General features: G+C 41.1%; 1 protein-coding gene across 1 annotated transcript; it reads right to left on the bottom strand.

Annotated features, from left to right (window-relative positions):
* Nucleotides 1-1,323: 1,323 nt before the first annotated feature.
* LOC128685811 (putative neural-cadherin 2) lies at nt 1,324-25,512 on the bottom strand. The gene is made up of 12 exons (XM_070085094.1): nt 25,113-25,512; nt 14,873-15,075; nt 14,391-14,554; nt 13,041-13,209; nt 10,627-10,908; nt 9,970-10,137; nt 8,823-8,971; nt 6,087-6,432; nt 4,815-5,060; nt 3,120-3,467; nt 2,660-2,999; nt 1,324-2,138 (listed from the first exon to the last, which is right to left on the bottom strand). Exons 1-12 carry the CDS (start codon nt 25,510-25,512, stop codon nt 1,945-1,947), a joined length of 3,009 nt encoding a protein of 1,002 aa, XP_069941195.1. The 3' UTR covers nt 1,324-1,944.
* Nucleotides 25,513-27,396: the final 1,884 nt, after the last annotated feature.

Raw genomic sequence — 27,396 nt, 5'->3', positions numbered from 1 at the left:
CAAATGATTTAGATAAAGAAAAATTGGATATTAAATTGGGGAGGAGGAGTATGGAAGAAGTGAATGTTTTCAGATACTTGGGAGTTGACGTGTCGGCGGATGGATTTATGAAGGATGAGGTTAATCATAGAATTGATGAGTGAAAAAAGGTGAGTGGTGCGTTGAGGTAAATGTGGAGACAAAAAACGTTATCTATGGAGGCAAAGAAGGGAATGTATGAAAGTATAGTAGTAACAACACTCTTATATGGGTGTGAAGCTTGGGTTGTGAATGCAGCAGTGAGGAGGCAGTGGAGATGTCTTGTCTAAGGGCAATGTGTGGTGTAAATATTATGCAGAAAATTCGGAGTGTGGAAATTAGGAGAAGGTGTGGAGAGACATGCTGGGCCTTGGAATGCTGCTTTCAAGCCTGCTTGAATGTGCTTGCTAAGCCCGTGTCAACCACTTGGATATTTGCTTGTAGCAGGCAGGTAGGCACACAGGAGACATATTCGTAAGATGAGTGGAGTGCGGCACGGAGGACTGACACGGGCACTCAAGCATTTATGCGGTCTGGCAAAAACCGCCTCTAGACCATAAGTAAATAGAGGCGAATGGCTGAGTTCCAAATCGAGGAAGGAGGGGAGACAGGCGAGGTGAAGGTGTAGCCTCCTACAGCCACTTCAAATCAACATGTTTGTGTTTCACTAGGTATATCACTAGTCACAGTTCACACATAAGAGTTCCAGCAGCAATTCAGCTGCGCTCCAACGATATTTGTTCCATGATGAGTTATCAGTTGGGTGAGATAAGCAGTTCTGATATAGAAGGCCTAGGACTTCACTCAACACACACGTCCTCTCCCCTCAACCACTCAGGCCTGAACGTCTCTTCTGGAATGAAGGTGTGGAGTTAATAAAAATATTAGTCAGAGGGCTGAAGAGGGGTTGTTGAGGTGGTTTGGTCATTTAGAGAGAATGGATCAAAGTAGAATGACATGGAAAGCGTATAAATCTGTAGGGGAAGGAAGGCAGGGTAGTGGTCGTCCTCGAAAAGGTTGGAAGGAAGGGGTAAGGGAGGTTTTGTGGGCGAGGGGCTTGGACTTCCAGCAGGCATGCATGAGCGTGTTCGATAGGAGTGAATGGAGACGAATGGTATTTGAGACCTGACGATCTGTTGGAGTGTGAGCAGGGTAATATTTAGTGAAGGGATTCAGGGAAACTGGTTATTTTTATATAGCTGGACTTGAGTCCTGGAAATAGGAAGTACAATGCCTGCACTCTAAAGGAGGGGTTCAGGATATTAGCAGTTTGGAGGGATATGTTGTGTATCTTTATACGTATATGCTTCTAAACTGTTGTGTTCTGAGCACCTCTGCAAAAACAGTGATTATGTGTGAGTGAGGTGAAAGTGTTGAATGATGAAAGTATTTTCTTTTTGGGGATTTTCTTTCTTTTTGGGTCACCCTGCCTCGGTGGGAGACGGCCAACTTGTTAAAAAAATAAAAACTCCGGTTCTCAGTACAGCTTTAGTACTTCATGAAATACAATACAGTACACAAGAGGCAAAACAATTACAGTCAACTCCCTCTAGACTTAAGAGCTAAGATTCAAAATCCCAAGAAGTTGCGGAGCTGAAGGTCAATATCTTCAAGGAGCTTTACCTCAATGAACTAAAAAAAAATAAAGTCACACACCTTTAGCTTAACATCCTCAAAATGTCCAGGGCTTATTGAACTAACCTCCACCTCCACTAACCCCCTACCCCTCACACACCTCTGTTCTCCTGATCAAAGGAAGTGGAGCTACCCTCCACTTCCAAGAATCAAACCTGATTACCTCTCATTCCCCAGGTTCTGTATTACTCGCATGAATTTAGCACTTTCCCATGAATATACAGCAATAATAATAGCAGCCATATTTCCTCCTGCATTTCCATAACTTCCAAGGAGACTACTAGCAAGTCTTCACCTGCATGTTGCTTGCCTCCAGATGTCATGACAGGATAGGGGAGGCAAGCAGGTGGTGTTGCTGCAAGAATCACGTGAAGAACAACCTTGCTTTAGATTTCTTAAAGTGGTCACTTGACCCCAGTTGGTTCCATTTACAGAAGGTGGTAGTGGTATGGGGTGCCCTGATACACGTACATCATCAATACAGCCTGTCAAAAACACAAGGAAACTTAGATAATTCTTGTATCTGAAAAAACTTCATGTATGGTGTATATGTGAATTTCAACATTAAATATTGTAAGCAGTACAATAGCTAACCACACCAGCTGAGGCTGACATCATGATGTAAACACACCAGTTGAGTCTGATATTATGTAATTACACCAGCTGAGGCTAACATAATGTAACCATACCAACTGGGGCTGACATAATGTAACCACACCAGTTGAGGTTGACATGATGATGTAACCTCACCAGCTGAAGCTAGCATTCATAAGGCATCTCTCACATTATTTCAGCCTATATAAACTTATTTTATTAATGCTGTTAGTACTATAAAGCTTAATTATAACTTCAATAAAATAGTAAATATATGCAAATAAAAAAATTATCATTAAATTTGTTGATGCGTACTAATAGTTCAGGAAAACCAAGATACTGCCACCAGAATGTGTGGCTCTGTATGACCCTTGTGGGTTTAGTGTTTAGTTTTGACTGATTTGCTACTCACTGTTTTGTAGGTCATCATGAACTGTGACCAGGCTCAAGCTTTCAAACTCTGGGATGCCACCCATAACTAGTCCATCTTGCTTGTCAACAGTGATTGGTAAGGGAGGCAGTGCAACTAGAGCTTGTATGTCCCCAAGGCTGGTGGTAGTAAAGAAAGAGGCTAGTGTCTCATTTTTTCGCCACCCATCACCATCATCCACTGAGATAATAAGGTTATGCCCGTGGCGACCTACTCGTATAGTGTGCCATGACCCATCACCAAGTGGGATGCCCTCTAAGCATACTTCCTGCACACCCCACTCTGTGCAAGACATTGTTGAACACATAACACCACTACGTACCTGTTAATAAAAATAATTCTTGAACAATTATGATAAAACTATACATAGAACTATTTCATATAATCATATTAGAATGATTACATTTGCAGCAAGGAAGTACTTAAGGTTACAAAATCATACATGTAGTTTCAAAGCATGAGACTGCTTGCTGGTGGATAGCTGCATCAAGAGACCATTTGGAAGACCCCTTGTTCTCATTCGTAACTGCAAAGTCATATCGTAAGGGTCTGGGATGAATGACAGTGCTACCTTGGCAAATGAGGCCTGACCAAGAGCAACTGGTACTGTTGGTGTGGCACAAGCAGGCCCCATCCATCCTGGCTGGCAGTCACATTTAGGACTCTCTAGTCCACCAACACATTGACCTCGCAAACCACAAGTGACTGGACCATCCCCACAAGCAGCTTCCTGAGGTTGACAGCCCTTCATACTTGCAGCGCTGTATGATGGCTCACCTAAGTCAACCAGCTAAGAACAGTTAATAGATCAGTTTAGTCTTAAGGTGTGAATATTGAATGTAGACACTGAGCTAACTTTCAACAGCTGCCAGAATACAAGAAAAATATATTAATTTAGTTCCTAAAAGTTGAATTCACCTTACTTTTATACAGTTTGATTTAAGCAGCCTGAGCATGCAAAGAAGGACCCAGCCAACTCATTTTTTTTTTTGCATAGTAAAGATTTTTCCCTTTTGTTAAAATTTTCTGTGACTGAGTCTACGACTTGAAACTGAGATTAATGGATTATATTATAACTTACGTTTAAAATTGTTGTGACTATAGGTATTGTAATTTATATCTGTAACATGACAGTACATTAGTTACAATGGCTAACTGACAGTAACTGTGCAAAGATAGCTGAAAATTTAGTGATGGTAGTAAATTTTGTTAAAATGCTGACTTAAGAGCTTTAGTGATTTGAAGATTATACTACTCCAAAAACTTGAATTAGAATTGTACTCCGTAAAAAAATATACATAACATGACATGACTACCCCTCATCCCCAAGGTGTTGTACAACTCCTAGGGGTGTAGTGTTTACAGATAGATATAATAATGGTACTGGTAGAACTTCCTTTACTAACAGTAAATGCATCCATAGACAGCTAAATTCAACTCCTTTATAGTTGAGAAAAAGCATATGGTTTGCCAATACAGTGGACCCCCGCATAACGATCACCTCCGAATGCGACCAATTATGTAAGTGTATTTATGTAAGTGCGTTTGTACATGTATGTTTGGGGGTCTGAAATGGACTAATCTACTTCACAATATTCCTTATGGGAACAAATTCGGTCAGTACTGGCACCTGAACATACTTCTGGAGTGAAAAAAATATCGTTAACCGGGGGTCCACTGTACTGTATATAGTTAGTGATCAATGAGATGCAATCTTAAAATGCTTTGAATTAAATCTGACTGCTTTCTAATATGAGCAATAAAAAAAATAAAGGCACATGATGGGTCCAGGGACTAGACACTAACATCTGTGTACTGGGATGCAAAAATATTAAACATATAGGCCGTTTTAAATAAAGTACCACACCTGTGATCTGCTCTATATAGAGCTCTTCATATTGTTTTTCTTATGATTATTATTTATTACTTTTATTACATTCACGAGGTAATGGGAGGCATTCAGGTTCAATCCAAGGGAGAGGAGGGAAATTACAATTTCTTGCATAAAGAGCCCCTCACTGGCATCAAAGAGCCTCCCTTGAGGTAAAAAAAAAACAGTCATGACAAAAATTAGCTGTGTGCCTGCCATTTTTCCCCTTATTATTGGCAGTACAGCTCTGTATCCCAGCTACAATACCTGTCCATTGACTGTGAGGTGAGAGATGCAACCATCTAAAGGTTGGTACACAAGGGCAGCTGACCATCCAAAGTCTGCTGCTTGTGGGTATGGATGAGCAAGGCCACCCAGCTGCAAGGGCACACTGCTACTCCAACTCTCTGTTACACGAGAGTTTGCCCATGGGATCCTAGCAATGCAGTGGCTATCATCAGTCTTGTTGACTCTCCAGCCATGTCCACAATGATCCACCATTAGCATGACTCCCTGAAATATAAGATAAATAATTTATAAATTACTTTCCCCATTATGCACAGCAGCAATATGTGCTTACTGTAAACTAAATTTGAAGGAATATAATAAACTAAAAAAAAAAAAAAATGTGCTATTAGCATTGAAAGGTATAGTTTCACATACAGTTAATATTCACAATCAGTAATTCGCTCTAACTGGGAGCTTTCAATATTTAATTATTTTTGTTTTTCAGTTGTATTAGCTTTGAAATTCACTACAATGCTGTAATGAAAAACACAGATTGTGTTTTTAAGAGTCCAATTTGATGAAAATTCCAATGATTCCAAGTTTTAAAAAATATTTATAGCATTGACAAATTTGCCCACATACAAATTAATGTGTACTATCCTGGCCCTAGAATCATATAGTTTAATTGTGATGATTATAAGAGAAAGAAAATTTTACACACAAAATGGTCAAATCTGTATCAACACATTTGAATTTCACTCTTCACTGTCATTTGAAGTTACACCATCAAGGGTTTTGGAAGTTATCCCAGTCAATTCAGGATGCTGGGGATGGGTTTAATAACTAAGGTTACAAGATACGTCAGTTCCCAGAATCTGGTCCTCGTTACCATACACAAGCATTCAAAGTTTGAAGCTTATGACCAAAATAAAATAAAATCCCCTCAGGGATACTTTACTATTTTCAAATGTTCGTTGAACCTAACTATTATCTTTCATTAATACATGGAGGAAACATGGAAGGGTGACATGTTAATAACAAACAGTGGTGCCAAGAAGTTGTGGATGAACTCTTGGTTCAAAGAATTAGATACACTTTCCCTTCCTTGGATTAACCTTGATTACTTCAAATTCCCCAGGTGTTTGTAACCCTTATGGGTTTAGCACTTCCCTGTGTATCCAGTTCTAGTCATACTTCCAATAATGACAGGGTTTAACTTCCTTGTTGATTGGAAAAATTCTCAGGTGAATATACAATATTGTGTTTAGAAAAAGCTCATAATTTTTGTGATTATTAAAATACTGATCATACCTGAGTATTGAGATGCAGGTGGAGGGTATGCCAGGTGCCAGGCTTGAGTGTAGTGTTCACTTGAAGCTTGGCAGGTCCTCTGGCACCTTCCAGCAGCACCTGTGGGTGTCCACCCACCAGCTGCAGTGCCACCATGGGTGTGGGTGGGTAATGAGGGTGGGCAGATGCAGGTGACAGTGGTCCAGAGTACAGGATCAGAGCATCAGGAACATGAGTGAGGAGGCGTAAAGACAGGGTAGTGGGCAGACATGGAGGCAAGGGACGTACCCATGCCCAACCAGACCTGGAGAAGGTGCGAGCAAGTATCTTACACCTGGACCCCCAGGATTCACCAGGACACACACACCTAGAAAATACACCATATACAGATGAATATTTTAGTTAAAAGTCCACAGATGAATGGCTTTAATACAAACAAGCATTCTAATTTATAAAATATATACTGAAATAGGAATCAGATTAAATCACCCCAACTGAAACCAAACTTTTGAGTAAAAATTTATTAAATTTACCCAAGGGACCTTAAAATAGTAAACAGTGAATTTAAATGGGGAGAGAGAGGCTCTACAAGTAAGGAAACAGTGGTGATAATATATAAGACTGACATACAGGAAGGACCAAGACAGAAGTATGATACCTGGTCAGGTACAATACATGATCAAGACAATGCCACCATAACCATCATAGAAAGCACAGCCATGATGGCAAATAGGAACAATACTCCTAAAATGTGGGGATTACAATCACTGTAAAATAATCTGAAAACAGGGACATTATAGGAGATATACACCTAGAGCATATCTTCAGAGACTGGCAAAAAGATTCTTTCCCGACTCTGTACATAATTGGATGCATAGCCAGAATGATTCATGGCATACTGGCCAGGCTAGACTTGATATTGTCATTGAATGAATCAGACACAGGGAAGATAAATTATTATCACTGCCTAATGACCAAGGCATACCTAGTGGAGGTGGAGTTGAAGGTTAGGTGAAGAAAATCATGATTGGGACACAGAAGTGAACACTTCGTGGTCATTAATTTCTATCAGAAATACACTGGATTGATTAATTCTATAAGGATGCCCCTCAAGGAAGGTTCCTTGATGTTGGTGAGGGGCTCTTGATTTAGGGAATTGGATCTGTGTTCCAGTTCCCCGAATTAAGCCTGAATGCCTTCCACATCCCCCCCCAGGCGCTGTATAATCCTCCGGGTTTAGCGCTTCCCCCTTGATTATAATAATAATCTATAAGGATGCTAACATAAGCCACGAAGTGCAAGCAAGTGCCAAGTAGATTCATTCCTACTTAAAAAAAGAAGTGAACAGTACAAAGATAATCCATGTTTTTTAACAATAAAAATGCCAATAAGATAGTATAATAGGAAAAGTGCAGAGCACAATGCATGCTAAAAAACTGGGGTAGAAACAACTAGGAAGTCCAGAAACCAACACCTCAGAGCAAGGAGGTAAGGTAAGAAGAAATGAAAAAAAAGATAGCAGGTTAAGTAAGGTTCCTGCTGGCACTACTACACAGCCTCACTCAGATTCAGTGGTATTTACATGGTGAATAAAAAATTGACTGTTTTAATAAGGTGGAATCAGGTCAAGGAGAATACAAATGGAAATTAAACACTCAAACGAGTCAAAGATATAAAGAGAAACTTCAGCACAAAGGCAATGAGAGGCCGGAATGCATTAGTGAGTGAAAGTGGAGGTTAAGTCATACATAAATTGTAATGTAAATATCCCTACAAATGGGAGCAAGGGGCTAGCAACCCCTTCTCCTGTATACATTACTAAATATAAAAAGAGAAACTTTTGATTTTCTTTTTGGGCCACCCTGCCTCTGTGGGAAATGGCCGGTTTGATGAAAAAAAGAAAACCTACAAATGCTGGAGAAGGCAAGAAGCCGTTTGGCAGACCACTGAGAGAATAAATAATACTCACTGAATCAACAAGACGAATACAGATAAGTAAAAAACCATGACTCATTAACCTACTTTGAGTTATATGATAGAATGATGGAAACCAAACGTAGCAGATTACATGTTCACATGTTCCTGGGCTGTTGGAACTCCTCTGATATGGTGCGTCAAGGGCGACTACTATACAAATTGGAAAATCAGGCTGGGATATCAGGGAGGGAACTCCACTGAATAAAGGATTACCTGACAGACAGAAGGTAAAGAGCCAGTGAGAGAAGAGACGTCGAACTGGAGAGAAGTAACTAGTCGAGTTCCCCAAAGATCAGTTCTTGGCTCCATGATGTTCTCGATATACGTCAAACCACCTGCCAGGGAGATCAATTCCCACATGTCACTGTTTGCAGATGGTGTAAAACTTGCGAGAATGCAGCAGAACATAGCAAAAATGACAGAGAGCTTGCAAGAATAGTACAATAAATGACTAAAGTTCAGCCCTCGAAAGTGCAAGGTCATGAGGATGGGAGGAGATAGAGAGAAAAAGAAATTATGTGCGAACTTCAGGAAGGAGGAAGGACCCAGAGTAGATATATACCTAATTTATCGACAGAGGCCCGCAAAAACAAAGCCAGTAGTACTACGCATGGAATATTAGCGAACATAAGAACCCTCTACACCACAAAGAGAAAGTTCAAGGAGATCCAGGCATTTGCTGGGTTATGGGTAAAGTACTTCCCAGTGACAATAACAATAATCCTCTATTGACACTGACCAACTTCTAACATAAAAGGAAATCCCTAGGGCTTATCGTACCTACTACCTTGATGTGTGCTCACACAGCGGCCACCATTAAGACACGAGGTGAGGGTACATGTTTCATCTTCATAACGTGTGTGGGTGTGGCAATCATGTGCTCGTGTCAGTCGAGGTGTCACTAGAGACGTCAGGTTGGTGTCTACTACCTGTGAAAGTAACAATAACTTATAAGTGCACGTGAAAAAAATATATATTGCATAAGTTATGGCACTTGTTGAGATGTCATGGTTGTAGCCTTGCAATACATAATGAGGGGGATGCCTTGATTCTAGTAAAGGATTCTTGATCCGAAGGGTTGGAGCTATCTTTCCCTTCCTTGGAAGGGTAATGATATTATCAAGTAACAGAGGAGACAGGTATGTAGACGTATACTTACCTGAAAAACGGAATACCACAGATGCCAAGACATACTGAAGAGGGCATACTATAGATGCCAAGAGGCAGACCTACTTACCTATTGAGGGGGGTATGTATATCTTAAGTCTCAAGGTGGTTGAACATGGAGTAACCTGGATGAGACAGTGTTGGAGGCATGCTCAATGCACAGCTTCAAGAGTAGATATGATAAGCCCCAAGAGGCCAGAAGTCAGCGATGCCGATGAAGGGGATCTAGGAAGAGGGTCAGGAGATAAGTATTGACTCCCGCAAACATAAATCGGTGAGTACTAATGACGTAGGGAGTACCACTGACACCGGTGGGTACTTACCTGAAGAGGAAGTGCCACTGACACCAGTAGGCACTTGCCTGAAGAGGGAGTATCACTGACACCAGTGGGTACTTACCTGAAGAGGGAGTACCACAGACACCGGTAGGCACTTAACTGAAGAGAGAATACCACTGACACCGATAGGCACTTACCTGAAGAGGGAGTACCACAGACTCCAGCAGGTAGTTACCTGAAGAGGGAGTACCACAGACTCCAGCAGGTAGTTACCTGAAGAGGGAGTACCACAGACACTGGTAGGCACTTACCTGAAGAGGGAGTACCACAGACACTGGTAGGCACTTACCTGAAGAGGGAGTACCACAGACACCGGTAGGCACTTACCTGAAGAGGGAGTACCAGACACCGGTAGGCACTTACCTGAAGAGGGAGTACCAGACACCGGTAGGCACTTACCTGAAGAGGGAGTAAATATTTACCTGAAGAGGAAGTACCACAGATGCCAGGGAAGCAACGGAAGAAGGATTGTGTGGAGAGGATACGTCTGAAGGAGAGAAGCCAAAGGAAGCAGGCGAAGTCATCCCACTGTTCTCCTCCAAGGTGTGAGTGTCTTCCAGCGCCACCTTCAAATTCATTACTTTCTCTAACTGAGAGAAAATTATAAAGATGTATTTTACGTATGGTAATTTAATGAGCAGTAGCGATATACTCCATAAATGGAACAATTCACAAATATCCCATAACTTGGAGAGGAAATCTATGACGATTTTTTTTATTCCATTTTGGACAATTATCTAATAGCAAAATTAGTTTTGGTTTACTGATAGTCCAAAATGGATAGAAATGCAGTCTGAATTGTGAGTTAGTTGTGTACCACAATGAGTTATACATGAATGGTATACAATACCGAAAAGATGAAGAATTAGACACATGTGCAACGTCTGGGTATCTTTATTTGTAGACGTTTCGCCATCCAATGGCTTTATTAATGAAAATTCAAGGTCAAATTACGTCCTTGAACTTGTGTTGATAAAGCAACTGGATGGCAAAACGTCTACAAATAAAGATACCCAGATGTTGCACATGTGTCTAATTCTTCACAGTGAGTTATGTTGAGAGGCAGGATTATCACTAACATGCTGCAAATGAAGTGCTAATAATCCATGCAGCTTGACTGGATCGATGAAGCTGCCACCCATCTGACGGACGCTCACCCACACACAAGCAAATGGTGTTACAGTTTGCGAGCTCTGAACAACATTGCTGGCATGAGAAGCAGCCTTGGGAAAGGTGGGACTGATGGCAGAAGCATCACGAGCTGGACCTCCGTACACACTGACGATCTCCACTGTCTTGGCTGCTTTCCCCACTACCTGCATTACAATTTCCGACAGTGTGCCTAGACCGCCACCTCCATGCTGCAGAATGCAGAAGAAGATGCAATATTAATGCATGTTATACAGTATTGGGGTATACTATAAACAATGCTGAATTTACCTGACGACCGTCGTTTCTAGTGACCCTTTCAAATATTGGAAATTTTTGGCTTAAAAGCTTTCAGAAATTTGTTTGAAGGGTTTTTCAATGTATATTTGAAAACTGAGCATCGTCTTGGTTTGATAAAGTTCGGTAAACAGACTGCTTGACGGGTTTAGTGCTCACTAGGAATAGAAATAATGGAGCTCCTCCTGTCAGATGTGCATCATGGTGAAATGTTGTTGGGAGTCAAATAAGGTTTCACTCTTGACTGAGTACATGATCTAATGAAGAGACATCACTAAATGAAAATACCGATTATGATGCATGCAGGAAAAAAAAGTCTATATTTAGCCCTGCCGTGCCCTGCCCTGCCCTGCACTGCACTGCCCTGCCCTGCCTTGAGAATGCCTCTCAACTTGTGAGAGAAGCTGGCTGGTGTCGCCACGCTTACTTACTCTGAGAAAACTTTCTTTCATTTCTTGTGTTGCTACTTTTGCAGCATTGCAGAGCTCCTGGTGACGCATGGAGACGTATGAAAGTACATACTTAAGTTGGAGATTTCCATGTTCACTGAGAAGTTTTAAGACCACAAGGGTCATCCGAGAATAAGGGACAGCTTCATTTCATCGGATCAAGAGCCCTTCACTAGTCTCAAGGCCCCCTCTTCCTTGACGGGAGTCAAGTACTATATAATTACAGTGTAGAATGCAGCTACAATGTGTAGGCTACAGGTACAGTGTCTAGGATACACTACCATGTGTCCGATATAGGTACAGTGTCTAGGATACACTACTATGTGTCCGATATAGGTAGTGTCAGGATGCATTACCATGTGTCCGATACAGGTACAGTGTCTAGGATACACTACCATGTGTCCGATATAGGTACAGTGTCTAGGATACACTACCTTGTGTCCGATATAGGTACAGTGTCTAGGATACACTACCATGTGTCCGATATAGGTACAGTGTCTAGGATACACTACCATATGTCCGATACAGGTACAGTGTCTAGGATACACTACTATGTGTCCGATATAGGTAGTGTCAGGATACATTACCATGTGTCCGATACAAGTACAGTGTCTAGGATGCAGCAACAACGTGTAGAATGCAGGTACACTTCCTAGGATACAGCTACAACGTGTAGGATAGATACAGTGTCTAGGATGCAGCTACTATGTGTAGGATACAGGTTCAGTGCTTTAAAAATTTGAGGTTGAGAATTAGTCTTCTGTGGAAATCCAACAGTTTGAACTGGTGCTTTAAAAACCTGCCCGCACTATAAAGTATAAATAACACTCGAGTTACAAATCATTGGGGAATTGTAACTGATTTGTGCAAATGTTTGTGTGTGATGTTAGCTTTAGAAAATACACCCCTGGTGTGTGTGTGTGTGTGTGTGGGAGAGTGAGAGAGAGAGAGAGAGAGAGAGAGAGAGAGAGAGAGAGAGAGAGAGAGAGAGAGAGAGAGAGAGAGAGGGTATTAAAGATTTGATTAACAAGGTGACTAAACAATTAATATCATATTATTATTATTATTATTATTATTATTATTATTATTATTATATACACGGGGAAACGCTAACCTTGTAAATATCATACAGTTCCCAGGTAATATGAGATAATCAAGTAAGATAAGATAAGATTTCGTTCGAATTTTTAACCCCGGAGGGTTAGCCACCCAGGATAACCCAAGAAAGTCAGTGCGTCATCGAGGACTGTCTAACTTATTTCCATTGGGGTCCTTAATCTTGTCCCCCAGGATGCGACCCACACCAGTCGACTAACACCCAGGTACCTATTTGCTGCTAGGTGAACAGGACAACAGGTGTAAGGAAACGTGTCGAAATGTTTCCACCCGCCGGGAATCGAACCCGGGCCCTCCGTGTGTGAAGCGGGAGCTTTAGCCACCAGGCCACCGGTAGACTAAGGTAGCACTAGTTCTTTCGTATCAGTAAACCTTGACCAGCATCAAGGCAAACATCCCCCCTCCCTCCCCTCATTAAAGGCATCAAGAACTAGAACAAGCGATACCTGGGCTAAGATAAATCAAGTATCAAGAAGTTTTACCATGGGAGTCCATCCAGCCGTGAGTGTGGCAGGTGTGGTGGGCATGAGTGTGACTGGCACAGCATGTGCCAGTGCCTCAGGTGTCAGGTGTCGCACTACGACACTCACGTTCGCCTCCACGTTCCTCTGTGCCCATACTCTGTCTGACACCACAAACTGTAGCTCATATCTGGCAGGCAACACCAAGAAATCACTATAATCTACCGTGTCCATAATTTCTTTGTTTCGTAAAGTGATGTCTAAGAACTTTACTTAATTCGTGGTATAACTTAAATCTTTGAGAATAATTGTGTTGCAGAAGTCTCAGACCTCTACAACACAATTGTCCTCAAAAATTTGTGAAGTTATACCATGAATTAAGTCAAGATCCTGGACTCCATCTTACGAAACAGACAAAAATGTGATATCAGTTATGGACATGGAAGATTGAAGTTGAAAAAATGAACATATTAGAAGACGGGGGGACTTACGTGTCTCTTCAAAGCAAAAAAAAAAAAAAAAAGCGAAGAAATCTACGGAAAATTCATTCACAAACAAAGGAATACCTAAATATTTCACTGACATTGCCAAAAGTTCTTTAAAAAAATAGTGATGATATATTCAACTTGACCAGAGGAAACTGAGGAGCAAAAGGAAATTAGGCCAAAAGTTCCGCAGTAATAGGATTAAGTAATGCGAATGTCGAATGATTTAATGTTAAGTGAAAAAGTAAAGTGAAAAAATCATGCATTCAATTCTGAGTCTCGCTTATAGAAGCCATTTCACAAAATCATTACCTGGAGAAGCCCAATAATTGGCAGAAAGGTATTTAGAGAATTAATGAGGGACTGAATATTCAGTATGCACTTGCCAAGCTTTGAACGTGAAGCTAGAACACAATATTATTACGCTCTATTATAGGTGTGAAGGTGCCGCGTGAACACAGTAATGACGTTATATCGCAGCTATGCTGTTAAAGGTGTTCGTAGACTCGTCTCGTTCAAGCAGATTTCTGCTAAAACTATTTTTTTTTCATAACTGAATTTAAAGCTTGTAGAGTGTTTGTTACTATTTAAAAATAATACAGACCAGTTTAATTCTGGCTATTTAAATTAGTGATTTCATGATTATCCTCTATAAGGGACAGATCTCTCTCAAAGACACTGGTTGCAACAGATATCTTTTATTAAATGCATTACAGTAGAGTACATTGTGTCTGTTTACATATGTACACCAAAGAGATTAACCCTCATATATTTTTAATATATTTACATCTAACACCTAAACGCTAACAAACTGCTTCTATTAAACTTAAACCTATCAACTAAGTCCTTACAGGCTGTATAGACGCTTCACCAGTAGCTATCTCACCTTCCCTCTCTCAGCTGCATGGAGGCAAATATATCACCAGTGTTGGGTTGAAGAGTGAAGAGCGGGTGAGGTGGTCCAGCCCACTCAAAAGTTTTATCCTGGAGGTCCCAGTCATCAGGGTCCTCCACGTAGACTCTGCCCAGGGCAGCATCAGCGCCCCCGCCCTGCCACGGGATGTCAATACACACACTTACTCAGATTTAACGTTAATCTTCTTGCAAACTATTGCAGTTTAGGTAAATTTACAGGGGAAAATCTCTTGAAATTGAAAGTGTAACTATAATACTTCAAGCCACCGTAGGTTACTAATATTATCTTCGAGTTATCGTAGGTTACTACTTGTTACTGGCGCTTGATCCAAGTAAATGGAGCTAACGCCCCCTTTCCTTTAATCAAACCTCATTACTCCCCCCTCCCCATTCTCCAGGGGCTATACGACCCATACGTGTTTAGCCCTTCCCCGTATAGTAACAAGAAGTGACCTGCGTCTTGCAGAGGTAGACAGTCTTGGCGGCGGGTTTCATGGGATTGTCGTTGATGTCATCAATGATGATTGTAACTGGATGAGTGGCGGCGAGTCCCCCAGCATCAGTCACCACCACCTCAGTCACCAGTTGGCGGTGCTCCTCCCTGTCTAGCGGTGCTCGCGTCCACACCTCAGCACCACCACGACCACTGTCTATCTCTGTCCACCACCATCCATGTTACATATTAAATCGTAATATATCTCAAGAGAAACGTTCTTATAGCACTAAAATATGTTCATTTTACAATATAAAAACATGAATTTGGGTCAAAATTAAAAATGTTAATGGTCCATGGGTCATCATTACCTTGTTACACATTTTTACAAATGGTAATTTCATATACATTAATTAATAAAAAAAATGTTTTAATTAATGATTTTTTTTGTCTGATTTTTATAAAGTATTCAAACATGTCCTTTCTGAAAAAAAAAATACAAACAATTTGAACTCGACCAAGTCTACAATTATAATTGGGATTTACCACAGTAGAAAAAGACACTGTTGCAGTAATACAATCATACAACACTTGGAAAAACTCACCTTATCAAAGTATAGGACTGAGTTTTTTTCAGTACACGAGGTGCAGGTCAGGGTATTGATTTGTTGGTTTAAAGCCTATCGACTACACTATGATCACTAAGGCTGCATGATGACCTTTTCACCACCTAACAAGAATACTTTAATCCCTAAAATTGGGGTAAAAATAAATTCGCAGTATAAATACACTGAAAAAACATACCTCTCAGGGGATATATATATATATATATATATATATATATATATATATATATATATATATATATATATATATATATATATATATATATATATATATATATATATATATATATATACATACATATACAGGCTTCGCTAATGCAACGGTTTTAAATTAGACTTCCTACAATAACTATATTCAATATTCACTATAAGCCAAGGAAGAAAATATTTTAGGGTTAGTAATGTGTGTACTGTATATGCATTTTTTTAGGCCTAGCATTATTGCTCACTTAATATGTTATAATGTTTTCAGGTTTTTATGTGCATTCGAGAGTGAAAAAAAAAGCCAAGTTTCACTTTACGGCGATTTCCGCTTCACATCAGCAGCCCTGCACTGGATGTATGTATAAGTGGGCCCGCTTATACATACATCCAGTGGAAGCTGTTGTGACTACCAGTCAAGAACACTGATTTTGTGCACCAGTGGTTTCTTTTCGTTGAGTCTCGTGTTTGTTTAGGGTCGTTGTCATAATACACAGTCCATTTGCACAAGACCGTGAACTTGTTGACAGCACCGCATTTTAATTTTCTAAAACATTCTGGTATGTTTGTAAATCCATCCATCCGTGCCTCAGTTCTGACGAGGATAAGAAAACAAGCAGCAGCAGCAGCAGCACGTATCAAGAGAGACACTCCTCAGTGCTTCACAAATCACAACAGCGATGACTGATGCCCAAACACTGAAGAAAAGCGATTTTTATACAACCACAAAACGTGGTTCCGATCGGAATTTCAGGTCGAATTAAGTGTGCAGATGGCATAATAAAAAGACGGTATATGTTATGAAAAGCATTAGGACATACTGCTCTATATCTCCGGGACTAGTCTTGTTGCAGACTTTTGAACTTTCTCTAATTTCTTGACGTGCTTGATCAGGTGTGGGTTCCATACTGGTGCTGCATACTCCAGTATCGGCCTGACGTACACAGTGTACAGTATCGTGAATGACTCCTTAGATGTCTATAATCTTTTGACCACAGCCCACAGGATGCGTAGTTGGTGCATAATAAAGATACTCAACTATAGGCGTCGAAACGCTATTATTAGGTTTGTCAGGCGACCACATCCTTCAGCAGTGCTCCGTAAACCCATGAATGTGCGTTGATGACGTCATCAATAACCATCAGTTACACAACCCAGGACAACACGGGTTTAGAGCAGGTCGCTCCTGCCTGTCCCAGCTACACTATGACAAGGTCCTGGATGCTGTAGAGGATAAACAAAATACAGATGTAGTATACACAGACTGCAAAAGCTTTCGACAAGTGTGGCCATGGTGTAATAGCACACAAAATGCGGGATAAAGGAATAACGGGAAAAGTTGGTAGATGGATCTACAACTTCCTGAGAAATAGAACACAAAGTGAAATAGTAAATAGAGTAAAGTCCCAGGCAGCCTTGGTAAAAGACTCTGTTTCACAAGGAACAGTACTCGCTCCCATTCTATTCCTCATCCTCATTTCTGACATAGACAGAGCTGTAAGCCATAGCTCTGTGTCTTCCTTTGCGGATGACACCCGGATCACCATGGCAGTGACCTCCGTCGAAGACACCGCGAGACTCCAAGTGGACATCAACCAAACCTTCGAATGGGCCACTCAAACAATATGAAGTTCAACGAGGAGAAATTTCAACTACTCAGATATGGAAAACTTGAAGAAATTAAAAATGTGTCAGGGTATACCACAAATTCTAACCGTACAATAGAGCGGAAAAGTAATGTGAAGGACCTGGGAGTGATAATGTCAGATGATCTCACCTTCAAAGATCACAACAATGTATCTACCACATCCGCTAGGAAAATGATAGGATGGATAATGAGAACCTTCAAAACTAGGGACGCCAAGCCCATGATGATTCTCTTCAAATCGCTTGTGTTCTCTAGGCTGGAATACTGCTGTACACTAACGGCCCCCTTCAACGCTGGCGACATTGCAGACCTGGAGAGTGTACAAAGAACTTTCACCACACACATAAGTGCGATAAGGCACCTAAACTACTGGGAACGGTTGAAGGTCCTTGATCTGTATTTCCTCGAATGCAGACGAGAGAGATACATGATAATATACACTTGGAAGGTCTTGTAGGGATTGGTACCAAACTTGCACACGAAAATCACTCCATATGAAAGCAAAAGACTCGGCAGGAGATGCAACATTCCCCCGATGAAAAGCAGGGGTGCCACGAGTACGCTGAGAGACAACACAATAAGTGTCCGGGGCCCAAGACTGTTCAATTGGCTCCCAGCATACATAAGGGGGATTACCAATAGACCCCTGGCTGTCTTCAAGAAGGCACTGGACAGGCACCTAAAGTCAGTACCTGACCAAACGGGCTGTGGTTCGTACGTCAGCTTGCATACGACCAGCAGTAACAGCCTGGTTGATCAAACCCTGATCCACCATGAGGCCTAGTCTCAGACCAGGCCGCGGGGGCGTTGACCCCCGAAAACCTCTCCAGGTAAACTCCAGGTAAACCTTTGTGATCTGGGCTCCCCCACAGAGCTTCATGTCTAGGTACGCTTTTACGGAAACCAATCTTTCACAGCTTTGTCATTGTTGTGTCAGATGTGTTCTTCTGAATAACTCTGCAACTAATATATTACAGCAGAACCTCTGTTTATTGTGTGCAGGTGTGTCAAGGCAGGTGTGTCAAGGCAGGTGTGTCAAGGCAGGTGTGTCAAGGCGCAGTGTTTGTACCACTGGACCTTAACATATAGACATATAATTATATGTATCTATATGTTATATGTATCTATATGTTATATGTACCTATATGTTATATGTATCTATATGTTATATGTATCTATATGTTATATGTATCTATATGTTATATGTATCTATATGTTATATGTATCTATATGTTATATGTATCTATATGTTATATGTATCTATATGTTATATGTATCTATATGTTATATGTATCTATATGTTATATGTATCTATATGTTATATGTATCTATATGTTATATGTATCTATATGTTATATGTATGTTACAATAGTTCAGAGGACTGTGTGAACCATCCCTCATTATACTTAATTTCTATCCGTTGTTTATAATAAGTGACAGGAATAGCACTGTACTAAGAGAATTAAATGAAATACTTAACTTTAAAGGAGAGGTTTGGGATATTTACTGTTTAGAGTGATACCTAAACTGACGTATCTGCGCGCCTCTGGCAAGGCAGTGACAGTGTGAGTGATGGTGGAAGTGTTTCTCTTTCGGGTCACCTTGCCTTGGTGGGGGTCTCCCACCGGCAAGCATTATATATATATATATATATATATATATATATATATATATATATATATATATATATATATAAAAAAATATCACAGTAAACAGGTGATTTCAGAATATGCAAAACAACCACTCTGAAAGAATAGAGAAATTCCAAGCGCTTTCGTGACTACTCACATTATCAAGGAACTATGAAAGTAAAGCATCCAAGGAAGCTATATAAGGGGTCTGGCCAGCACCTCACTATCAGATCCCACAACGGTTAAACACCTGACGCGCGCCGACCCAACTTGGATAGGTCCTTTGCACAACTCACCCCACAAACTTAGCCCATTCTATAAACTTTACTGTTGAGTTTGAAGAAAATAACTCATTGCCTTTTCTAGATGTTTTAATTATTAAGGGTAATAATGAATTCAAATTTAAAATTTACAGAAAACCTACAAATAACTGTTCCTATGTCCACTATTATTCCTCGCATCAAGATAGAGTCAAACTGTCTGTTTTCTCATCAATGTTTTTGAGAGCTTTACGAATTTGTAGTCCTGAGTTCATAGATGAGGAAATATCCAAAATTTATGAAATAGGTAATGATTTAAAATACCCAAGAAATGTAATTGATAAATCTTTTAAAGTTGCTAGAAATACTTTTTACAATCCAAAAAGGGACAACCAGCCCTATTCAACTAAAAATATGTTGGTTCTCCCTTACCATGAAAACTTGGTTGATATGCCTTCTCTTCTTAAGACTTTTAATATTAAAGTTGAGTTCAAAAATCTTGATACAGTAAAAAAACTTTTGATAAAGAATTCCCCCCAAAATACTGATGGATGTGTTTATAAGATTCCTTGTAAAATTTGCGATAAAGTTTATTACGGTCAAACTGGTAAAAATCTCGAACTAAGATTAAAACAACATAAATATAGCATTAGAACTGGACAAGATTCCAATGCTCTATTTATTCATGTAAGAGATTTTAACCATCCAATTGATTTTCAAAAAGTTGAGAAAGTAGTATCAAGCAAGTCCATGGTCGACAGGAATATAATTGAATCTTGTTTCATAAAAAGCAGTTTTGACAATAATATGAATATTTCCTTTGGTTTATATAAATTAGATCCATTTATAATTAATAGAATTTGGGAAGAATTTAATAATACACTGGACAAATAATTTTGAAATTTTCTTGGGTAGAATAGTTTGTGGGGTGAGTTGTGCAAAGGACCTGTCCAGTTGGGTCGGCGAGCGTCAGGTGTTTAACCGTTGTGTGATCTGATAGTGAAGTGCTGGCCAGACCCCTTATATAGCTTCCTTGGATGCTTTACTTTCATAGTTCCTTGATAATGTGAGTAGTCACGAAAGCGCTTGGAATTTCTCTATTCTTTCAGAGTGGTTGTTTTGCATATATATATATATATATATATATATATATATATATATATATATATATATCTGTATATATATATATATATATATATATATATATATATATATATATATATATTTTATTTTTTTTTATTATCACACCGGCCGAGTCCCACCAAGGCAGGGTGGCCCGAAAAAGAAAAACTTTCACCATCATTCACTCCATCACTGTCTTGCCAGAAGGGTGCTTTACACTACAGTTTTTAAACTGCAACATTAACACCCCTCCTTCAGAGTGCAGGCACTGTACTTCCCATCTCCAGGACTCAAGTCCGGCCTGCCGGTTTCCCTGAATCCCTTCATAAATGTTACTTTGCTCACACTCCAACAGCACGTCAAGTATTAAAAACCATTTGTCTCCATTCACTCCTATCAAACACGCTCACGCATGCCTGCTGGAAGTCCAAGCCCCTCGCACACAAAACCTCCTTTACCCCCTCCCTCCAACCCTTCCTAGGCCGACCCCTACCCCGCCTTCCTTCCACTACAGACTGATACACTCTTGAAGTCATTCTGTTTCGCTCCATTCTCTCTACATGTCCGAACCACCTCAACAACCCTTCCTCAGCCCTCTGGACAACAGTTTTGGTAATCCCGCACCTCCTCCTAACTTCCAAACTACGAATTCTCTGCATTATATTCACACCACACATTGCCCTCAGACATGACATCTCCACTGCCTCCAGCCTTCTCCTCGCTGCAACATTCATCACCCACGCTTCACACCCATATAAGAGCGTTGGTAAAACTATACTCTCATACATTCCCCTCTTTGCCTCCAAGGACAAAGTTCTTTGTCTCCACAGACTCCTAAGTGCACCACTCACTCTTTTTCCCTCATCAATTCTATGATTCACCTCATCTTTCATAGACCCATCCGCTGACACGTCCACTCCCAAATATCTGAATACGTTCACCTCCTCCATACTCTCTCCCTCCAATCTGATATTCAATCTTTCATCACCTAATCTTTTTGTTATCCTCATAACCTTACTCTTTCCTGTATTCACCTTTAATTTTCTTCTTTTGCACACCCTACCAAATTCATCCACCAATCTCTGCAACTTCTCTTCAGAATCTCCCAAGAGCACAGTGTCATCAGCAAAGAGCAGCTGTGACAACTCCCACTTTGTGTGTGATTCTTTATCTTTTAACTCCACGCCTCTTGCCAAGACCCTCGCATTTACTTCTCTTACAACCCCATCTATAAATATATTAAACAACCACGGTGACATCACACATCCTTGTCTAAGGCCTACTTTTACTGGGAAAAAATTTCCCTCTTTCCTACATACTCTAACTTGAGCCTCACTATCCTCGTAAAAACTCTTCACTGCTTTCAGTAACCTACCTCCTACACCATACACTTGCAACATCTGCCACATTGCCCCCCTATCCACCCTGTCATACGCCTTTTCCAAATCCATAAATGCCACAAAGACCTCTTTAGCCTTATCTAAATACTGTTCACTTATATGTTTCACTGTAAACACCTGGTCCACACACCCCCTACCTTTCCTAAAGCCTCCTTGTTCATCTGCTATCCTATTCTCCGTCTTACTCTTAATTCCTTCAATTATAACTCTACCATACACTTTACCAGGTACACTCAACAGACTTATCCCCCTATAATTTTTGCACTCTCTTTTATCCCCTTTGCCTTTATACAAAGGAACTATGCATGCTCTCTGCCAATCCCTAGGTACCTTACCCTCTTCCATACATTTATTAAATAATTGCACCAACCACTCCAAAACTATATCCCCACCTGCTTTTAACATTTCTATCTTTATCCCATCAATCCCGGCTGCCTTACCCCCTTTCATTTTACCTACTGCCTCAAGAACTTCCCCCACACTCACAACTGGCTCTTCCTCACTCCTACAAGATGTTATTCCTCCTTGCCCTATACACGAAATCACAGCTTCCCTATCTTCATCAACATTTAACAATTCCTCAAAATATTCCTTCCATCTTCCCAATACCTCTAACTCTCCATTTAATAACGCTCCTCTCCAATTTTTAACTGACAAATCCATTTGTTCTCTAGGCTTTCTTAACTTGTTAATCTCACTCCAAAACTTTTTCTTATTTTCAACAAAATTTGTTGATAACATCTCACCCACTCTCTCATTTGCTCTCTTTTTACATTGCTTCACCACTCTCTTAACTTCTCTCTTATATATATATATGTATATATATATATATATATATATATATATATATATATATATATAATATATATATATATATATATATATATATATATATATATATATATATATATATATATATATATATATATATATATATACACACACACACACAAATCTATGTAGTATGTTTGTGTACTCACCTATTTGTACTCACCTATTTGTGGTTGCAGGGGTCGAGTCCTAGCTCCTGGCCCCGCCTCTTCACCGGTTGCTACTAGACCCTCTCTCTCCCCGCTCCATGAGCTTTATCAAACCTCGTCTTAAAACTGTGTATGGTTCCTGCCTCCACTACGTCATTTTCTAGGCTATTCCACTGCCTTACAACTCTATGACTGAAGAAATACTTCCTACTATCTCTCTGACTCATTTGTGTCTTCAACTTCCAATTGTGGCCTCTTGTTTCTGTGTCCCCTCCCTGGAACATCCTGTCCTTGTCCACCTTGTCTATTCCACGCAGTATTTTATATGTCGTTATCATGTCTCCCCTGACCCTCCTGTCCTCCAGTGTCGTCAGGCCGATTTCCCTTAATCTTTCTTCATAGGACATTCCCCTTAGCTCTGGAACTAACCTTGTTGCAAACCTTTGTACTTTCTCTAGTTTCTTGACGTGCTTTATCAAGTGCGGGTTCCAAACAGGTGCTGCATACTCCAGTATGGGCCTGACATACACGGTGTACAGTGTCTTGAATGATTCCTTACTAAGGTGTCGGAATGCTGTTCTCAGGTTTGCCAGGCGCCCATATGCTGCAGCAGTTATCTGATTGATGTGTGCTTCCGGAGACATGCTCGGTGTTATACTCACCCCAAGATCTTTCTCCTTGTGTGTGTGTGTGTGTGTGTGTACTCACCTAATTGTGGTTGCAGGGGTCGAGACTCAGCTCCTGGCCCCGCCTCTTCACTGATCGCTACTAGGTCCTCTCCCTCTCTGCTTCCTGAGCTTTGTAATACCTCTTCTTAAAACTATGTATGGTTCCTGCCTCCACTACTTCACTTTCTAGGCTATTCCACTTCCTGACGACTCTATGACTGAAGAAATACTTCCTAACGTCCCTGTGACTCGTCTGAGTCTTCAGCTTCCAGTTGTGACCCCTTGTTCCTGTGTCCCCTCTCTGGAACATCCTATCTCTGTCCACCTTGTCTATTCCCCGCAGTATCTTGTATGTCGTTATCATGTCTCCCCTGACCCTTCTGTGTGTGTGTGTGTGTGTGTGTGTTTGTGTTTGTGTGTATGTGTGTGTGTGTGTGTGTGTGTGTGTGTGTGTGAGAGAGAGAGAGAGAGAGAGAGAGAGAGAGAGAGAGAGAGAGAGAGAGCTATTTTAAATTTTCTTCCTTAATTGATTTCATGGCCAGCAAAATTTACATATAAGTTATGGAAGATATTCACTCATGTTTCGACACAGCATCAGCCAATAAAAACATTTCGCACGAACATTTTAGAAAACGTACATAAACGAACCCCCCATCGTATATATTCTTCGAACAACTTAGAATTTGAAAATTTCTAATTTTAAAATCTCCTGTCGTGTAATGGTAAATATCCCTGACAGATTAGCTAAGTTGCGCACTCGCACTATATCAAGCCAGACGAGTCTATGTATCTCGATTTCTCGTATATCTTAGACTGCAAAAAGTAACGAATGTATCACTGGGCTTTTCTGAAAGTCCCGTGGGGGTATGGGGCATTACCTTTGTAAATTGTGAGTTCATTACCTTTGTAAATTGTGAGTTCATTACCTTTGTAAATTGTGAATTCATTACCTCTGTAACTTGCTCAGCTATCAAAACTTTGAGGCCCAGTCCCTGGACCCATTATGTACCTCTGTAATCTTTTGACTACCGCCCACAGGATGGGTATGGGGTGCATAATAAACATATTAAACTAACTAAGTATGGGGCGCAGACAGCGCGAGGCATGTGTCATGAAGACCGTCATTCCTCAGTGTCAAGGATGGAGGTGGATCTGGTCCCATGTATGGTTCATTCCCTTGTCCAGCATGAACGTTCCAGCATGAACGTTCCAGCATGAACGTTCCTGAATGATAGCGACTCTAAGCACAGTTTAACAGTCGATGGTTAAGTAAGCATAGCATGGTGATCAGACGTCACCAAGCCAGGACCAACATCATCATGTCCACACATCAGTTCAACATAAACCGGAAGAAATATAAGAAAGGATTGGACAAGACAGTTACTTGGAGATGTTGATGTTCTGTATGGAGACGTGATGGTGGTATAGGAGTGGTTGGTACTGACCTGTGTGGTACGTGGTTAGTACCTGGTGTGTTAAGTGGTGCTGACCTGCCTGGTGCATGAGTGGTACTGACCTGCCTGGTACGTGAGTGGTACTGACCTGCCTGGTAAGTGGGTAGTACTGACTTGTGTGGTACGTAGGTGGTACTGACCTGCCTGGAACGTAAGTGGTACTGGTCAGCCTGGTACGTGGGTGGTACTGATCTGCGTGGTACGTGAGTGGTACTGACGTGCCTGGTACGTGGGTAGTACTGACCTGCCTGGTACCTGGATGGTACTTACCTGCCTGGTAGTTAATGCTGATAATATTGAAGACGTGGGCAGGGTTGGAGGGAGCCAGGGTGAAGGTGAAGGGAGGACCGTGCCCCAGCGCCCACACGTCATCGTCAGTAGCTGTGAGGATACCCAGGAGGGAGGCGGGGGCGCCCTCCCTCACGTGGAGAACGGTGGGGGGCAGGAGCCGCGGGGGGCAGTCGTTGACGTCTGTGAGGGTGATGGTGAGGGTGGCGGTGGAGGAGAGGGATGGGCGGCCTTCATCCACGGCCACCACCCTCGCCACGCCCACCTCCCCGCCCGGAGCTTCACGGTCTAGGGCGCGCCATAACCTCACGCCCCCGTCAGCATCTACAGTCACCGCGCCCCAGCCTCCCACCACACGGTAGTCCACGCCTTGCTGCTCCATCTGCAACAGTTTACACAAACTCCTGCAAGTGCCAGCTTTTGTGTAATGCAACATCGTCTGTTGTCATACCTTCACAAACACACAGCCTTAGAGTTGTCAGGCAGTGGAACAATCTGGAGAGTGAAGTAGTGGAGGCAGGGACCATACATGCTTAAAGAAGAGTACAAGTCTCTTGGAGGCGGGAGGGAGTGAACCTAGTAGCGACTAGTGAAGAGTCGGGGCCAGGAGCTATGAATAGAGCCTTACAATCGCAAATAGGTGAGTACACACACAGACACACACACACACACACACACACACACACACACACACACACACACACTCACACACACAGAGTCGCTCACGTGTGGAAACATAACAGATGTTTTCAGGAAGCAGGCGACGTGGAGTGACAAGTCATAATCTTCCCATTCAGTCAACTCGCTCCACCAAAATCATTTTTCAAAATGCTGTCAGCGCAAAGTAGCGATACGACTGACACTCTTGTTGTAGCGCTGACGGTCGTGTGTTGACCGCACACTGTGCTGTTACGGGTCCGCCTCGCCGCCCTCATCTGCACGAGTGCAACATGTAAGTGATCATCACATGTTAATGTGATGATCATATACAAGTTGTACTAAACAACAACACAGAATTTTGCATCTCTTGCAACAGCTGCTCTACCAGAACGGACTCTCCTGACTGTGGGTATAATCTTTCATGCTGTGTAATACATACGGGTCTAGCCCATATAAGAATCAATGGTAAACCCCCCATCCCCCCTAAAAATACACTAATACATTATCTATTACGAAAATACATTTAAATCCGGTTGATTGACTAGGGTTGTAATCCAGCAGTGTCTGAGCGCCTTGTCTTTCAGGCTTCCTGTGTTGTCTCTGCTGTTGCCTCTTTATTCTTCGCGCTTTATTACGCTGCCTTTCTCATCCTCTCCCCTCGCACCTCTACCAACTATCCATACTTCCTATCCACACTGCCCTACCAAGGCAGGATTTCCCCAAATCCTTCCCCACTACTACCAGGACAATAACCACGGCCCCTGTCGTAGTCTAAGCTCCAGCTGTAAGCACTCAATCTCCCTCGCATGCAAAAGCTCTCCACACATCCCCCTTACAGACAAAAACTCCCCACATATCTCCCTTACATTCAAAAGTTTCTCACACATCTTCCTCACATGCAAAGACTCCCCACACATCTCCCATCACCTAATGGACTTCAAATAAAAAAATCTCATATATTATCACTTCTCCATCCCACGAAAACAAAAAAAAAAAATCATTGACAAAATATAATAAAGGAAAATGAATGTACACGAATGTAGATGAAATATATAAAAAATGAATTAAATGAAGGAATAGGAGGGCTATGACCATATATATTAGTTATCACAGAAACGAAATTAACAAGGAAAAATAACAGATGTGATATTCCCAGCTGGGTGCCAATAAATGAGGAATAAAAGGGAAAACAAACTTCATAAAAAATAGTTTGGATTTTAATATGAATAATGACTTAGGATTATACAAATTAGATTCATTTATAATTAATAAAATTTGGGAAGAATCTGATTTATGTTTGACAAATTAGAATCATAAAATTTGGGAAGAATTTCAGCTATGTTTGACATGTCTTTAACTATCCCACCCACATCATAATGGAGCGGGAGTAATGCCGGACGTGATAGTCTGGTGATACCTTAGCGTTATATAGCTTTGTGCTGTTCTGTTATTATTATAGATCCTTGATAATGTGAGACATCACGAAAGCGCTTGGAATTTCACTATTTTTTCACACACACACACACACAAACATACACACACACACACACACACACACACACACACACACACACACACACACACACACACACACACACACACACAC

This window comes from Cherax quadricarinatus, chromosome 1 (genome assembly GCF_038502225.1).
Source record: "Cherax quadricarinatus isolate ZL_2023a chromosome 1, ASM3850222v1, whole genome shotgun sequence".
NCBI lineage: Eukaryota > Metazoa > Arthropoda > Malacostraca > Decapoda > Parastacidae > Cherax > Cherax quadricarinatus.
The sequence above is the reverse complement of the archived record's forward strand: the minus strand, read 5'-3'. Positions and strand labels throughout refer to the sequence as shown.

Bases quoted from the DNA above. Each gene is read 5' to 3' on its own strand.
- LOC128685811 (XM_070085094.1), bottom strand. From the start codon at position 25,512: ATGGAGCAGCAAGGCGTGGACTACCGTGTGGTGGGAGGCTGGGGCGCG. The intron at 3,000-3,119 runs GTATGATTTTGT...TTTTATTAACAG, and splicing joins CTCATGCTTTGAAACTACAT to GTACGTAGTGGTGTTATGTG. The intron at 2,139-2,659 runs GTGAGTAGCAAA...TGTTTTTGACAG, and splicing joins TCATGATGACCTACAAAACA to GCTGTATTGATGATGTACGT.